The 17,683-nt window shown below is 37.9% G+C and overlaps 1 protein-coding gene across 9 annotated transcripts in view; it reads left to right on the forward strand.

Annotated features, from left to right (window-relative positions):
* EXOC1 (exocyst complex component 1) overlaps nucleotides 1-17,683 on the forward strand; it is a 204,396-nt gene that overhangs the window by 174,226 nt on the left and 12,487 nt on the right. For 2 of the 9 annotated variants that reach the window (XM_068186759.1, XM_068186762.1), the window contains exons 1-12: nucleotides 4,486-4,610; nucleotides 6,299-6,432; nucleotides 7,267-7,397; nucleotides 8,248-8,407; nucleotides 9,282-9,302; nucleotides 10,059-10,246; nucleotides 10,867-11,094; nucleotides 11,323-11,455; nucleotides 11,633-11,742; nucleotides 12,265-12,318; nucleotides 15,827-15,976; nucleotides 17,074-17,179. In XM_068186759.1, coding sequence (XP_068042860.1) covers nucleotides 6,309-6,432; nucleotides 7,267-7,397; nucleotides 8,248-8,407; nucleotides 9,282-9,302; nucleotides 10,059-10,246; nucleotides 10,867-11,094; nucleotides 11,323-11,455; nucleotides 11,633-11,742; nucleotides 12,265-12,318; nucleotides 15,827-15,976; nucleotides 17,074-17,179 — 1,405 coding nt within the window. In that variant the 5' untranslated portion in view covers nucleotides 4,486-4,610; nucleotides 6,299-6,308. Of the gene's footprint in view, nucleotides 1-4,485; nucleotides 4,611-6,298; nucleotides 6,433-7,266; nucleotides 7,398-8,247; nucleotides 8,408-9,281; nucleotides 9,303-10,058; nucleotides 10,247-10,866; nucleotides 11,095-11,322; nucleotides 11,456-11,632; nucleotides 11,743-12,264; nucleotides 12,319-15,826; nucleotides 15,977-17,073; nucleotides 17,180-17,683 lie in introns of those variants that run through there. The other 7 variants (XM_068186763.1, XM_068186767.1, XM_068186761.1 and 4 more) reach the window with 4 other exon arrangements.

Consider the following 17,683-nt stretch of genomic DNA (forward strand, 5'->3'; position numbering starts at 1 on the left):
ACTTTGTCTTTCATGTGAACTCCCACCTCTGAAAACATTTGTGTAAATGTACTTTGGATTCAAAATTGAAATAACATCAAGTAGGTGAGAATATATTTGTAAACCTGTAAAATGTACGGCTTTCTACTTTTTAAATGTTATCCTATTGCGTGTATGTAGAAAAGTCCATACCTTTGATTAGTTAATATTCAGAAGTTAGATATTTATTCTAGGCATATATTGCAAATTACATTGGTTCTAACACAGATCTTAGTAATTGTTAGTGTACAGTAAGACAGCTGTGAGGGCAGTTTATGTGGGTAACAGAAATCCTCTGGCATTTCTAAGGTCTTAAATTTGCCACCTAAATACTGTTAGAGAGAAGGAATGTAATTTTAGTGTTTGTTTGCATAACACAGTTGTTCTTTTGAGAATGTCTTTGGGATAATCTAGTGCAAGTGGACATGTTGTGATATTTGATTATTAGCTACAAGAAGTATTTGCCCAACATCCAGGTTCCACAAAACCATCTTATATAGGAAGTATAATTCATGCTACTGCTATCTATGATATATTGTCTTGTTTGAATAGTGTATTGATTGTTGAGGTCACAATGTTTTCCACAGTATTTACAAATTCTTTGCTTAATAGGCACAAGGAAGTGTTTTCTGGGTGGAAAAGCTTTCATCATTCATCTTGTAATTGTAATAAAAAATATAGAACTCTAAAAATGAGCACTTCAGAGCATTCTTTTGAAATAAAGTACATGTATACTGAATTCTTGCCCAGTAATTGTATCATTTTAGAAAATGATGATAGCTAAAAAGTTAACATTATGTTTAACCATATTTAATGGACTTTCATTGGTAGTTTATACATTTTTATTCTTGTGCGATAAAAACATGTAATGGACTATATTGAAAGACACAAACCTGCACTTTATGTGGAAGAATATGGAATTAAAATCTCACAGGCATTTCTTCTTTCTTATAATGTAGTATTTCAGACATTCGTAACTGAGCAGTCAGACTGAACAAAAAAAAAAAAAAAAAAAAAAAAGGAAAAGCCAGGGACATTGTCCATGTCAATTATTTCAGTTACTACCAAAAGGAAGAGTTTAAGAGATCTTTGTGGACCTAATCTAGGGACTCCTTACTTTCATACAGTTCTCTACAAGATGCCAGCTACCAGGACTCTGTAATTGCCTGACTGTGCTATGGGAAGTCTGAGGGACACCATCACTTTGTGGTGAGCGTAGCACAGCTGCACCACCACAGGACACAGAGAATGTGCTAAATTATGAATGGAAAAGACCCAACAGGGTAAATAGCCCATCTTTCAGTTAATGCAGAATTATTTCCTACATCACATTTCCTGACCTTAGATAAATGGAATGTAGTTTGAAAAAAAGTGTCTGGGGATTCATCTAGTTCTCCTGAAAGAAATCTCCAAATTCTGACCAGGAAGAAACTTAGGGGAGTAAAGGATTATAGGAATGCATCTGTAGCATTCCTATGAAAGGTTTCAACTGCATGATGGAATGAATATGTGAGGTTGAGGATATAATGCAGATTTTGTTCAAAGACATTCTTCAGAAGCTATTAGCCAGGTCTGTTCCAGACAGAAGAAAATACATGGCAGCCTGAAAATGAAGAAGAGTGATCATAAGCAGACAGAAATTCATGCGCACATAACAGGCAGAAAGGGAACAGAGGCTGTCATAGAAGACAGGTGATTTATATATATATATATATTTTTTTTTTTTTTTAAACACTTAAACATCAGAATTAGGAATACAGGGAAACCTATGACAATAGAATTTATTTAAATTTTATTTATTTTACAGCAGAAATACTCCTCTCCTGTGAGTTTATTTTTCATGGTTAACTAATATTTTCTTGCATCCTAAATTAAGGAAATACAGATCAGTGCGGAATTTTAAAAAAAAGTTTTGGAAGTGAAAGAGAACAGGGAGCATGTTCTGGACTGTGCCTTCTAGGTTATTTCTCCTACTTCTTCTCCTTTGTGTTTTGGAGTCATACATATAATAACATACTTCTTTCCAACACAAGCCTATATTGCTTTCCCTGCCATCTACCTATTTCCCAATGCTTTCAGTCACTTTCAGCATATAAATCTTTTTTTCTAGTGAAGTGAGTGATTGTATTTTGTAATTTTTAATATGTAATTTAAGAATATTTTTTTCATGACTTAAAGTCAGTATTGGAAGATCAAACACCCTTTCTAAAGCGCATCTGTGGAAGAGCATCTGAAGTAGGAGGGGAGAGGATGGCACAGGGTAGATGATCTCACATCAGTTTTAATGTATAAACCCATTTTAGCAGTAAAAAGTGCATTTTAGTGTGGTTTCCTTTTTCTTTTAGCATAATTAAAGCTAAAAGATAGGAAACTAGCATTCTGTCAAATAACAGCTTTATGAAACATTGTCCATATTTCATGGCTGCCTTGTCCAGTCTTTATAGATCTAGACAGAGACAGTTAGATTTTGTGGCTGAATTGAGAAATTACCAAACTATAACTTCTATTTTAACCATGGCCCTCATGAATGATATATTATAGAATTTTACAGCATGTTGTTCTGTAAGTGAGAAAATAAAAGTGCATTCAGCAAGACTTAATTGGTCAGTCATATTTAATCACAGAATATTCTGGGCAGGCACACACAAGGATTATCAAATCCAGCTCCTACATGAATTGCCCATATGGGGCTCAAACCCACAGTGTGGGTGATGCTAGCACCATGCTGTAATCAGCTGAGCTCATCTCAATTAATGCTTTTGATCAAGTGGAAATAGGATACAGGAATTACAGAAACACAGTTCTGCATGTTAGAAATCCACATACTGGCAATTTAGAACAATTCCTTGGAAAGGATGTTTTCTGTTCTTTATTGGTCATGGCCTCACAAATACATTTTATCAGCTGCACACTAAAATGAATAAATCATATACAATTTCAGTAATCTGGAATGGTTTCAGTCTATCCTAAACTCTGCACTCCACTACATTAACAAAGCTAAAGATTAGGTAAGTGTATTGATCATGTGGTGAACCTCTGTCACGGAGAAGGTAGTTCCAGTTTTCACAGAGTTCATCAGTGACTACAAGTAGCTCTAGCCAATTTGCACATCAGTTGTCATGGTTAGATGCCAAATCCTAAATCTAGTCTCAGCATAATTTTCTCATCTGGATTATCACTGACATCAAAGACTGCCAGTTAGTCCAGATTCTTGTACCTAGGAGCAAAGCAAAAATCTGAGTGCTGTCCACAGATTATGAGTATGACCTGAACATGAGCCAGCTGTGCCCAGGTGGCCAAGAAGGCCAGTGGCACCCTGGCCTGTATCAGCAGTAGTGTGGCCAGCAGGACCAGGGCAGTGATTGTCCCCCTGTGCCCGGCACTGGTGAAGCCTCATCTCCAGTACTGTGCTCAGTTTGGGCCCCTCACTTTCAAAGGGAAATTGGGGTGCTGGAGTGAGTCCAGTGAAGGGCTGCAAGGCTAAGGAGTGGTGCAGAAAACATGTCCTGTGAGGAACAGCTGAGGGAGCTGGGTTTGTTTAGCCTGGAGAAGGCTCAGGAGGGAGCTCGCTGTCCTCTGCAGCTCCCTGAAAAGAGGCTGGAGCGGGGAGGGCTTTGGTCTCTCCTGCTGTGCCCGCAGTGAGAGGCCAAGAGGAGATGGCCTAAAGCTCAGACAGGGGAGATTCAGATTAGATATTGGAATTTCTTTTTCCCTGTTAGTGTTGTCAGGCATTGGAATAGGTCGCCTGGGGTGGTGGAGTCACCATCCCTGGAGGTGGTCTGAAGGTGTCTGGATCTGGTACTGGGTGATAAGGGTTAATGGTTTAGGGGTTGCAGTGGTAGTGCTGGGTGGATGGTTGGACTGGGTGGATGATCTTAAGGGTCTCTTCCAACCTTGCTGGTTCTGTGAAGTGACGTCAGTCCTGATGCTGTGGCCAAATGGATTTACCGCATGCACTCAGAGCCGCACGCTGTAATTCAGAACTGATTGTGCGACACTGTAATGCACTGCATGCATCTTTCAACACCAGGTCCGCCTGCATTGCTTTTGTGGACTCATTTGTCCCCCAACACCCCTAAACTCTCCCAGCGCCTCTGCCGTGACGTCATTCGCGGATGTGACGTCACGCTTGGGGAGGCCGCGCCCACTCCGCGCCGCCAGGGGTCGCTGCGCGGGCCGCCCGGCCCGGGCCGCGCGCCGCCGTCACGTGGGCGGGAGCCGCGGCGGGCGGAGCCGCGTCCCGGCCCGGCACTTCCCGGCGCTTCCCGGCGCTTCCCGGCGCTGTCCCGGCGCTTCCCGGCTCTTCCCGGCCCGGCACTTCCCGGCTCTTCCCGGCCCGGCACTTCCCGGCCCAGGCCCGGCGCTTCCCGGCTCTTCCCGGCCCGGCTCTTCCCGGCTCTTCCCGGCTCTTCCCGGCGCTTCCCGGCGCTTCCCGGCTCTTCCCGGCCCGGCGCGGGGGCTGGCGCGGTGCTCCGCGGCCCGGCGCGGCCGTGGCGGCGGCCAGAGCGGGTCGGGGGCCGCTTGTGCGGGCCGCAGGTGGGAGGCGGTGAAGCGGCGTCGGACGGGCCCTCGGGAGGCCGCCGCTGCTCGAGGTAGCTCTGCTGAGTGGTTTTTTCCCGTCAGATTGTGGATGTTTTGATGGATGCCCGGCGATGCTGTGCTTGGGCTGCGCCCCTGTGTTGTGCTCCGGCCCGGTGGGATGCAGGAGCAGCATGTTCTCCTGTTCGCACCCTGAGGGCGGGCAGTGCTGGGCAGAGCAGCCCCACCACACTGCCGTGCCCCGTCTGGCGCGTATTTCCTGGAGAGGCCACGTCTGCGATGGGATGTCTCGGCCAGATTTCACGTAGCCTTTGTTTGGAACATTACAGGGAAAAACACAGCAATGTCTAAAGGAACTTATCTGAGTCTAGTGTGGTCTCTGCTTTCTTGAGGCTTTTTTCTGAGGAAGGAGCTTTATTTCCAGCTCCTTAGGCTAAATTCTGTGTTCCTTTGAGGCAACAGGATTCAAGTGTGAAAAGCTTTATTTTGTGCTTGGTCCTGGCACACTGTGAAGGTGTTGGGGGCTGTGACTAAAGGGACTGAGTTTGTGATTCAGAAGTTGAACGGTATGTGAGAGCCAGTCTTGGGTCTTGGATTTATCATGCTGTGCTTTATGCAAAAGGTGTGTTCTGGCTAAGGAGTACTTGTGCTAGCACTGAAATAGGAGAGTTAGCAATTTGTAGCAGTTTGGTTGTGACTTAGAGCAGAAAATAGAACCCTAAATAAGGAAGGAAAGAGGAATCTGAAATATAGCAGATTATCGGTATTTTGTGTGCTCATCTTATGCATCTGTTGAAGAGTAACAGGAATGGTGACCTGGTACAATTTGGGCAACAAAAGCTGGGCCCAGCATTTGATGAAGAGAAGGAAAATTATTAGCAGCTGTGGAGTGGAACATTGCCATAGGGTGTCATTTAAACAGCATGCCCTGAGCTCTTGATAATACTGTTGACGATCACTTCGGCATTGTGTCCCTTGTTTTCACAAGGTTCTTGAGTTTCTAATCTTCAAAATTACTGTAGAGCCCAAGATTTTGTCTTTTCGGTGAGTTTATCAGAGAAAGCGACTCGGGCATCTTCAAGAGAACAAGCCAGCCTGAAATTCAACTCCATATATTGTCTCAGCATCAAGCAGTGTAGCATGTTGTGCTAATCATGCTTTTAATGAACTGTAGAATTTCAAAGCAGATAATATTGTGTCTTCTGTATTTGAAAAAAAAAACACTGGAATGTCTAATGTGTTTCTCTGTTCAGTCAGATAAAATCTCTAGTGTGAGGAACTGTTCTTAATCAGGTGAATATTGCCAATTCCTTAATTTTCTGGAGCTTCGTGGAGTTTTTGGTTTTGTTTTGTTGCTTTTTGGGCTTATGTGATTGAATTCTACAAGCTGGATTATTGGGTGTTTTTTTTTCTTGGTTCCAGTTTCAACTTTATTATGTTAATGCCTAGTATTTCTCTTTATTACAAAGAAGCTTTTTGTACTCCGTTAACTTAAGCTGAGGGATCATCCAGGTATTAATAAATTACAGTTTTCTAATTGAAATAAGTAAGCTTTTTTTTTTTTTTTCCCAAAGTGGTCTGGTCTTCTACCCAAGATATGCCTGTCTAGATTACAAGTCAATAAGTTATCTGTAAAATTGAATTTTAAAATCCTGTGGTTACTGTAAGTACATGACTGGTTCTTTTCTCGTGTGTCTGTTAAATGTGCTTGAGTTTATTTTTACCTCCTAAAATCTTTCAGCTGAGAGAAAATGACTGCAATCAAGCATGCTTTGCAGAGGGATATTTTCACTCCCAATGATGAACGTTTATTGAGCATTGTGAATGTGTGCAAAGCAGGCAAAAAGAAGAGAAACTGCTTTTTGTGTGCCACAGGTACATAGGAATACCACACCATATTTCTTGTCTTCACCTTTGTTTTTTCTTGGTTGCATTTGTTTTAGCTTTATGTACAATATTATTCGTGACTTGTGTAAAACAGGTGCTTTCCATTCCTAATGGAGAAAATTTGTTATAGCTTGTACTTTCATTATTGCCTCTGCTAAAAAAAGAAGCAAAGCCCACTACTTTTATTCACAGATCTCATTGTAATTTGAAAGGAAAGAATGAAAAATTGTTCTTTGGGGACTGGTGGCCTTTTGAAGCAGGCTTTATGTAGTGTTTGAAACAGGGTTTAGTAATCATCTAAGCTGATAAGCCTAAGTAAAATGCTTTAAAGAATATTGCTTAGAGTCCAAGGAAAGGCAAGCAACTGAATTGAGTTCTAATGTTCCTTTACATGTATGTTTTCTACATTATATCTACTAAAAAATTTTGGTGCTTTGGGTTGATCTGTCAATAAATTAGCTTGCTAGAATATTTTTTGGATTGAAAAATGTCTGAAAATGTTTTCATTGTGACTGTACTCTCCAGTTAAGCCTGTGCCTTGTTAGTTATGTGGTCATGGTCCAAGATCTGATGTATCAAAGAAATAGCTGAAAATTGGGGTCATTACCTCACAAGCTGTATAGAGATGTATGCCTGTTTGGTTGAGACTTAAACTGAGCTGTGGTTATTGTGGATGAAAATATTTCAAAATGGTTCTTTTCATCAGATAAATACTACGAAATCTCTCCCACAGATAATTAGTTTGAGAAGTTGAAGTAGAGCAGAAACAGATGTGAAAGTAGTATGTGTGTTTTGAAATGACTCTCTTACTTGATTTAATAGTGACAACAGAACGACCAGTGCAAGTAAACGTGGTAAAAGTGAAAAAATCTGACAAGGGAGATTTTTACAAAAGGCAGACTGCATGGGCACTTCGGGACCTTGCTGTTGTTGATGCCAAAGATGCTGTTAAAGTATGTGGCACTTTTTTGTTTAGTCCTCTGCTCACAACATCCTCTTCATTCCAAGTTAAGTTTAACTTCCTTGTTACTGGCTGCTTTAAAAATTAGATTGATAACAGGTTAATGAAGATGATACATTCCTGTGCTGCCTGTGCCTGCATTTTCTTTCAGCCGTTGCAAGAATCTAACCCTGGTAAATTGAGTAAGAGTAGTCTAGATACTCTTGAATAGCAGTAGTCTCAATATCTGCCCTGTGAGTTGCAGTGATCTCGCAGTGACTGTAGAGAGCATCTGTTAAGGACCAGTAGTACCTTTTTGTTGTAAGTCTTACGTAAAGTCTTACCCAAGCTTAATTTCCAGTAAGAAAATTTATGACTGTTCCACTAATGACAGTCAAAAATTTTTCAAAATATCCAAAATGTTCTGCTACATGTAATATTTTTTTCTGGGACATTCTTAATGTTTTAAGTATATAAGCTTGAGGGTGAGCTGGAAGCATACAGTCCTGATGTGGTGGACTTTTCCAAAGAACAGCAGGAGCCACCTAATTTTGACCACTTAAATTCATTTATTGCCATAAACTTTGTGAGAAATCTGGCACATCTCTGTGTTGTGTTATTTTTGTCTTACTTGCCTTAACAAAACACTGCTGTCATAGCATGGATTCTGGTTTTTCACTATCCCAATTTTAGCACCTTTATTAAGGTGCATGAGGGCCTTAAAGTTGCTGTATGAGCTTAAGGTTGGCATCTCTGTAATTTAATTTTTATCCTGTCATCTCCATTATTAAATGTGTGGACAGTCTCTGCTGCTTAGAGAATCATTTGACTGTGGAGCATGTAACATATTTCATCTTTTGCAGGAGAGTCCTGAATTTGACTTGCATTTTGACAAAGTGTACAAATGGGTTGCAAGCAGTACGGTGGAAAAGAACACCTTCATTTCATGTATCTGGAAACTCAATCAGAGATACCTTAGAAAGAAAATTGACTTCATTAATGTTAGTTCACACCTGTTGGAAGGTAAATTTCTACAATTGTATTTGAAGTATAAAGTGTAGTAATTACCGATTTGAAACAGATATACTAAAAAATACTCTTAATCCTGATGGGTTTTCTTCTTTTTATTTCTTTTCAACTTTATATTTTCAAAGTCTTTAATTAGCAAGATGACTATATAGCAGACATTTTGTTAGAAAACAGAGAACCAAGACAAAATACTTAATTAACAAAGTTATAAATATTGATAAGCTTCCTGTATTTCTAAGACATTCTGTTTCTTGAACAAAATAAAATCTACCTCCAAGAACTGGTAGGTCTAAATGTGTAACAAATCTGCTTTTGTTCTCATTTACATTTCCCCTGAATTAGAAAAATGCTTTAAAATGCCAGCATCTCTAGCATTCTAGAAGGTAAGGGGTTTTTATGTGAGATTTCTTGCTCATTGACTGTGAGGCATGTGCTAAATTCTGCTGGACTCTATTACAATTTATGTGACTGATTGGTGGCTAGAATGGCTTTGTATCTTGTTTGCTTATCCTGTAGTAAATATTTTATGGTCACATTATCTTTTAATAGTTAACATTTTATAGTAAAGCTTAGCAAGTAGGAGTATGTCACACGGAGTCTGCCAGAAGTGGTGAAACTACTGGTATTAAATACTAGACTGGTGTGTGCAGAAAAATTTGAATTAGAAATGTGAAACGGGAAGGATAGCTTTCTGTGTTTAGGTGTTGATCAGAATTTGTTTTAAACCAACATCTAACAGTTCAAGGTTGTGCAATAATAAAACATTCAAACTTACTGCCACTTAAATGTATACACACTGTTTGTGCTTTGTCTAGCTAACATTCTCTGCTTCCTTTCCTCTGCTTTTCCATACCTTTTAATTCTTCAGAACTTCCTAAAGTTGCAGAAGGTGCGTAACACCTTTTTCCTTTATTTTGCCTTATAAGCAATTTTCTTAAATAATATGCTTTTTGGTTGGTTGGTTTATTAGTGCTTTGGTTAGCTGATCAAGTTGCTAGAGATAAGAGAGATGTTTCTAATGTCCTAAACACTTTCTGGCTGGACTGTGTTAATATTCAGTTGTCAGCCTTTGAGTGGCTTGTTAAATTCATTAAGCACTGCTGTGAGAAATCATAGTTAATGAAACCATTGTTTATTTGATTTTCACTTAACTCAGTACTAATTTTCCTGCTGCAAAACTCATCTCGAGCATCAAGATAACTTTTATTTAATCTGTGGTATATATCTTAATCAACTTTGGTATGTTTCCCTTATGCTCTGTCAAGCAAAAGAGAGAATCTAACTTGTCCTGATTTTCCACTAACAAATTGAGTGTAATACTGTAATATATTTGGATGCTGATTACCAGTGTAAGAGTTGAATAAACTGAGACTAAGTTTGTTCCTTGGAATAAAGGAAGGTGGATATTTGTATTTTGCTTATGTTACATAATTTGGAAACCATCGCTGTTGGGAATCAGTTCTGGAAATTGTAATGAAGTGTGTGGAAGACTGAGACTTGAAAAATGTGCTCATAGGCAGCAGGTGCTTTTTAAGAGAGTTGTTTAATGGATTGATTTACTTACGGGTAGTTAAACATACTTAAGTACTCCTAAAATGCTTGTGACTTTCTTGATAACGTGTTTTATTTTCCTTCTCTTCCTAAGAATCTGTTCCAAGTGGAGAGAATCAAAGTGTAGCAGGAGGTGATGAAGAAGCTGTGGATGAATACCAGGAGTTAAATGCAAGAGAGGAACAGGATATTGAAATAATGATGGAAGGGTGTGAATACGCTATTGCTAATGCTGAGGCCTTTGCAGAGAAATTGTCAAGAGAGCTGCAAGTGCTAGATGGGGTAAGTATTCCTCCTAAAGTACAGCGAGCCAGCATGTTGAACTGTTCTCTTTGATGGTGACCAAATAGCATTCTCTGAAAAGGCAGTTAACATGACCTGTCATGTACTGAAATGTAGATGTTTTTTAGACAACCCAGCATTCTAGACGTCACTTGAAAAATTTGTGAGATGCAAGGGGTACAGACTTGAGGGAACCATCAACAACCTCCTCAAGCTGTCAAGTTGTGTGTTTCTTGTATATTTTGAAAATTGCTGCTGTCGTGGCGATGGCTGATCTTGCAACAGAGAATCTGACCCTATCACCTATGCTCTTTCTTTTTTTGGAACTAAAAATGTTCTGGTATAGTAGGGATTACTGTTTGGGTTTTTGTTTTTCTGCAGACCAATACTTCAGCTCCAAGAACTTGAGCAAAGTTTTGGCTTTATAGGTCATCGAAACAAGGAAGTGTCATAGATTGAGGAATTTGTGTTCAGTAACACTATGGCTTATATTATTTTGTTTTGTTGATTGCATCAAGAGTTTTGGAAACTATTTGACAGTAATAGAAGGAGAAGGAGATATCAGAATGCTTTTGAGATATAAAAATGTCTTCTAAAATGTGACTTTATTTTCTGTACAGGCAAATATTCAGTCCATTATGGCCTCAGAGAAACAGGTGAATATCTTGATGAAGTTGTTGGATGAAGCTCTAAAGGAAGTTGACCAAATTGAGCTAAAGCTGAGCAGTTATGAAGAAATGCTTCAGAGCGTAAAGGAGCAAATGGATCAAATTTCAGAAAGCAACCACCTAATTCATCTCAGCAACACAAATAATGTTAAACTACTGTCAGAGATAGAGTTCTTAGTGGTAAGCATTTTTGTTACGTTTACTATGGTTGTTCACATCAGGTATAATATTCTTTTAGGTTGCTACCCTCTCTAGGATGAGAAAAATAATGAGCTTATATTTCTATTTCATTGTTGCACTCTTTTCAGTAAGTTATAATGGCAAAATTGTTTTTATCCTTCTTGGTTCACTAGCATAGCAAACTAATTTGCTTTCAGCTTATGGACAATACTATCCATTATTTTGTAGAATCACATGGATCTGGCTAAGGGCCATATAAAGGCCCTTCAGGAGGGAGATTTGACATCTTCTCGAGGCATTGAGGCCTGCACTAATGCAGCAGATGCTCTTCTGCAGTGTATGAATGTAGCTCTTCGTCCAGGTAATGTTTTTGTTAGACTACTGTCTAACAAACAAAATTTATTAAGGTAGTGCCTTGCCAACCAGTCTCAGATTTTGTTCTGTTGATTGAAGGAATTTTGACCTCTGGTCCTCTTAGTTCCCCAGTACAGTATATTAGTCTGTATGTTGTACACTGTAAAGTCCTTTTTGTTTGTAGGACATGATATGCTTCATGCAGTGAAGCAGCAGCAGCAGCGGTTTAGTGACCTGCGTGAGCAGTTTGCACGGAGACTTGCCAGTCATTTGAACAGCGTATTTGTCCAGCAGGTATTATTTCTTACTTTTGAATATGACATTTCTGGTCATAAACTTTTCTGGAGAAGAAAAACGTTCTATCTAAAAATGGACTTACTCTTTGCTGTAATCAGTAAATGGTAGAAGGTCTTCAGGCAGAGAGATTGTTAAGCATACCAAACAATAACTGACTGCACGAGTCTCTTACATTAAAAAAACCCCCAAACATCTCTTTTTAATGGGCTTGCTGTCAGAATTAAATGCATTATGTGATATATAAGGATTTATTTTAATTGTAGAGCTTGATTATTGAGAAAAAGCAGTGACCTTTTTTAAGGATGTTAGCAGCTGAAAATATAAAAGGTCTTGCTGTCTGAACTTCAAAGACCATAAAAAAAACCCAAAACAAAACCAAACATACAAAATAAAACATGTAAACCTTGGTTTTGTTTCTTAAATTATTCATAAAACACTGGCTTGACACTTGTTTCCTAAAGTCTGGGTGGTTTTCTTAGCCTCAGCTTTTTAATTTATGTGTTTTTTATTTTCAATCAGTTTACTCAGACCCTCCTTCAGCTCTATAACAGGTCCTCCTATCATTCAGTTCCAGTGAGTACATTGAGTTTGATACAAGATTTTCTAACCAATTTTTTTTGGTGAGCTTGAAATTATCTAACTAGCAGCTGCATTTTTGACTTTGCAAAAAGAAATTTGTCCTTACTGATTATAGAGCATCAGACTTACGTCCCTTTTCACTTCTATTATTTTTGTCAGCCTTAAGCTTTGTTCATCTCTTTATGAGCTAACATTCTTCTGATCTCATTCCCAAAAGTTGCTGAGAGACAGATGGACATGCATGGAGGAGAAATACTTTCAGGATTTTTCAGCAAGTTTTGGCTTGCTGTTAGCTGTGAGGTATTAATCAACAGATAAAAAATTATGACTTTGCTGTTAAGTTTAAACAGGAAGAGTTAATTAACTGCAAGATACGAGATTCTGCAAAGCTTTTTCATTGTTGTAAAAGAGAAAAAAACAGGTGTTTTTGAGATACAGATTCAAGAGCTGGAGGTATAACCAATTTTTGTGTATTCTTACTAAAATGAGCTTGTTTTGTTAGTTGGAGGAATATAACAATTTCTTAGTCTGATGTTGTTGAAAACCTCAACTCCAATACTTTGTTACCTATAACATCTGAAGAGTTGCATTATTTGTTTAGAATGTTTCTAAAAAATAAATTTAAAGCATCTTAGAAAAAACTAAGATAAAGGTAAAGAATTGTAAATTAAAAAGGCAAATGAAAACGTGGTAATATCTAGGAAGCTGTTAATATAAGCAAGACATTCTGATTTGGAAATCATTAGATGGAAAAACATAGTTACATTGACATTTGAGCCTAAATAGGTTTCAATAACCTTGAAAGTATGAAATTGCTCTTTATTTTTTGAAAAGTGAAATAACTCAATGCTTGATTCAAACTACTGTTGTAAGATACTAAAATGCTTCATCTCCTTTACATTAAAAGGAGACTAAATATTAAAAATTTTAAACAGAAACGCAACATCATATTGCCATTTGCTGCAGTGTTAAAAATGTTTACTAACAGTTAATGTAGTTGTCTTTTTTGTGTAATACTAATAATTAATTCACCTACTACTTTAAAGATCTTTTAACAGCCGGGTTCAGCACTCAATTTAAAGGCAAGTCCATGCTTTCTACTTTTGAAATATGAAGTAGGTTGAAGGTTTGAAATGATGAAATAGTTGAATGACAAATTTGTGGTGTTATTTGGTAACTGTATAAATGTATGTATAATGAGAGAAAGCATGTTAATGAGATGGGAAAGGTACCTCTAGAAGCTCTGTAATGTTTTAGAGCAGTCTTGAACAGAACATACTTTAATGTAACCAGAATGATTAGTCCTGTGGAAAAGTTGGCCTGGAGGGAGAAATTTACCTTGTCAGGGAATTTGTCATCTAGCTTTATGAAGAATGCAACTACTAACCAGAGAAGTTGTGTATAATAAAGAGACATGAATAAAACTGTTTCATGAAAGAAGAAATAAAAATTTGGATAGCTGAATATTTCCTAGCAGTAATAGGACTGAGCATTTGGACTGATGTAATTGATGAAAGCTGTGACAGCCACCAGGTAAATTATGTTAAACTATAATTAACTTGAACATTAAAAACACATGGTGTAGGAATGTGACAAATGAGGGGTTAGAGGGAATTTCTCTGATCCTTTTTTTTCATAGAAGCATATCGAAGATTTGTTCAAAAGTTTTCCTATGTGAATCCCCAAAAGTATGCCCCCAGTATTGAGTATGACCTCAGTAATCACAAGAGCAGCTGTGTTGCTAATGCTGGCTGGATTCCAGTTCCAAATTCTATGTTCCAATAATTACACTAGCTTTTTGTTGAAGTCAGACTACAGGATTGTTTTTATAAGCAAAATTTATAGTGTTATCCTTCCCCATTTTCTGTGAGCATAAATTAATGAAGTTGGCCAGGACTTGTTTCTTTGGGTCTATTTGTATGTCAGTTTCTGCAGTTAAAAGAGCAGGGCTCAGAATAATTTCACACTCATGTTGGATACAGAAAGGTACTGGGACAGGTTGCAAAGAACTTGAGGATGGCCCATCACTGGAAGTGTCAGAGTCCAGCTGTTCAACAAGAGGGCTTTGGGCAGCCTGGCTAGTGAAGGTGTCCCTGCCCATGGCAGGGGAGCTGGAGCTAGATGGTCTTTAAGATCCCTTCCAACTCAAACCGTTCTATTGCTGTTATGTAGTAGTTCAGCTTTGTCCAGAAGCTGGCGGTGGTCATGTTGCCTTACTTAGCAAAAGTTGGTATTTTAAAAATTAAATCTTTAATTTTTTTTTTCCAAACGAAATAAGAGCTTTCTCTAACAAAAGGCTTGATTAGTATCCAGTACAACAGAAAAAGGGTAAGACAAAGTTGCTTTATTTTTGATCCAAACTGGCTTCTGTTCCACCTTAGAAACAGGCAAAGGCAGTTTTTAAACAGTACAGCTTATTCTGCTGACTTCTGGTGTCCAAGATGGAACTATCAGGAATGCTTCCTCTGTCAGGGATGGGCATTGACTGACCTGCATAAAGCACCTGCGTGTGATGCAGGAATTGGAGACCAATTAGTACAATCTTTGTGTGCTTCCATGGCACAAACCATAAGCTCTGTTGCTCTATTTACAGCAAGCCCAGTAGAAAAAGACTTTACAGAAAATATTAAAGCCATTTGGAAATTAATTAAATAAATTATCCTCCATTCTTTAACCCAGGGATAGTGGTTATGTGTTCTGCTGTATGGCTGCACAGAGATGTTACCTTGCTTGCTCTTCCTGAATTGCTCAGGAAGCTTGTTCAAGCAAGTGAAAGCTTAAACAGCTAAATCATCTGTTGTTCTAGCAGTATGATGGGATCTTTGTGTAAAGGAGAAGCATGAAATTATTAGCTTGTGTTAAATGGATTGGTTTATGCTGTTGGCTGTAAGCGTTCACTGACGGTGCGTTGTATGCGTCTGTGAAGGAGGAGGGAATGTCTGTGCACTGATGTTTTTAAGATTTGATCAAGAAAGGCTTGGCCAAAGTGGACTAAAGTATGTTGAATTGGAGCAGGCTGTCAGAGGAGAGGTATAAAGCTCATCATTAGCACCCAGGCTACCCCTTAACTGGGGACTTGAAAATTGTATATGGGAAAAACATCTTTAAACAGAAGCAGCTAGTTCTTTTTGTTAGAGGAATAATGTGATAATCTCTTAAGATTTTTCAGGAACAATTGAACGCTTGTCATTAAATTTTCATTCAGGTGTACATTGCATTCTTTTACAAAAAGTGCCAAAGCAACTCACCCTGAAGACAAAAAGCCTTTAAATGCACAAGCTTATTAAGATGCACTACCTGCCTTAGCTGTAATAACTCAGAGTCTGTATTACGTTAGGTGTCTTTTTCAGTCTGCATCTCTAGACCTTGCTTCTGTGCAAGGTGTTTTGAGGCCTTTCTGTTTGTCTGAATGAGATACTGTATTCATATTAAAATTTTCAGGAAACTTCTAATGCGTCTGTGTAGTGCTTCCAGATTTACTTTAATACTTTTTCTTATCAAGGGTCACGATCAGAGTTCCACTCTTGCCCAGCACTCTGCTGAATTGACATTACCTAATCATCATCCATTTCACAGAGATTTACTTCGATATGCTAAACTGATGGAGTGGCTCAAGAACACAGATTATGGAAAATATGAAGGGCTAACAAAGGTATGTGAAGTGGTCAAATGATGCTACAGAATGTACATAATAGACTGGGCTTGAGAGTCAAAAGAATTGTCTGTGTGTATGTACATGTCATTTTAATATTGCTATATATTAAGTGTAACTCACTGCTCCTCTTTTTTTATTCCTTTTTAGAATAAGAAACTTCATTTTTTATTATTTGTGGTCTTCTGCTCTGTTTATTGGTTTTTTTCCTCAAACAGTTTATACTGAGGTACCACAAGATACATATCTTAATAGTTATGTAAAACAAATTTGCCATTATACAGCGTAGTAAGAAAAAATAATTAAGCTAATTTCAAATTGGTGTGATTATTGCCTGTGTAACACCTCTATTTCAACAGACCTTCATTTCACTTGGAAGTGTCAAAAACTTCAGAGGTCTCTTGTACAGTAGATTAAATAGAAATGTTCTTCCCTTGTATGCATGTAACTTTTAATGACCTTGTTTAAAACTAACATGGAGTAAAAAAAATGCTACAGAAGTATACAAAACATTCAGGCAGAAGTCAGGGAAAAGTTAGTCCTTACAAAGCAAGTCTTTTTTAAATTAAAATTCTGTCATTCTTAAATGGAAGATTTAAATTGGACTTTGAAAATAGCTTTCACATAGTTATTCATCTGCATTCAGTGTAAAGCACATTGTGAATGGTTGACATCTTTGTGATCTTCTAATAAAAAAATGTGAGAATGACATATTTATGTGTGCTTTTGGGGGAACAGTAAGAGTCTGATAGAAGAGGGTGCTCAATTCTCTCTCTTCTACCCTTGAAATGAATTCTGTGATGCTCTACCACCCGTAATCCTATCTGTATGTACTGCATTGCATATTTTTCCTTATGAAGGAAAAGCAGAAGTTTCTGATTAATGCTCAGTGAACTCAGTATGAAAATTTATGTAAGCTGCTTAAATATAATGAATATATTTTTGTGTATGCTGCGTAAATATATACACCTATGTAGTCCAATCCTGTTTGCTATTTAGTAGGACTTGAAAATGCACATGTTTAAAGAGTTATTTACCTATAATAGAATAAAATCATTATGAATACCTGTTAACTACATTTACATTTTTCTTTTAAGAATTATATGGATTATTTATCACGACTTTATGAAAGGGAAATAAAAGATTTCTTTGAAGTTGCCAAGATCAAGATGACAGGCACAACCAGAGAAGGAAAAAAGTTTGGTAAGCTTCCAGAAGGCACATATCTTGCTGTGAATCTTACTATTTGCATATGAAACACTCATTATGACACCTAAGGCTAATTTTATAATGGTGTAAAATTCTTTACTTTTGGCAAGATGGAAGAAGTTGGATGAAAAATATGACTGGTAAAACTTCTGACTTCCACAAGGCCAAAGTAGCACAACTGAAGTCTTGTGAAATTGGTCAAAATAAAAGTATAAAATACAGTATTTCTTTCAGTTTTCAAGTCTACACTCACTTTTTATTACTTGAATTATCCCATTTTATTACCTGAACAAATTTGAAAAATCAACTCTTGTAATTAAAGGGAGTTTGAGCAGCATTGTTTTGTATTCCTTCTGCTGTTATTTCTGCTTTTAATAAATCTTGGGTGGATTTTTAAGAATGCTAATCCTGCCTAGTAAAACTTGCATATTTTAATGTGCTTTTTCAGGGGGATTTACCTATGTAGCCTGAGTCTAGAAATCATAATTTGTTAACTTG

The sequence above is a fragment of the Anomalospiza imberbis genome, chromosome 4, assembly GCF_031753505.1.
Source record: "Anomalospiza imberbis isolate Cuckoo-Finch-1a 21T00152 chromosome 4, ASM3175350v1, whole genome shotgun sequence".
Taxonomy (NCBI): domain Eukaryota; kingdom Metazoa; phylum Chordata; class Aves; order Passeriformes; family Viduidae; genus Anomalospiza; species Anomalospiza imberbis.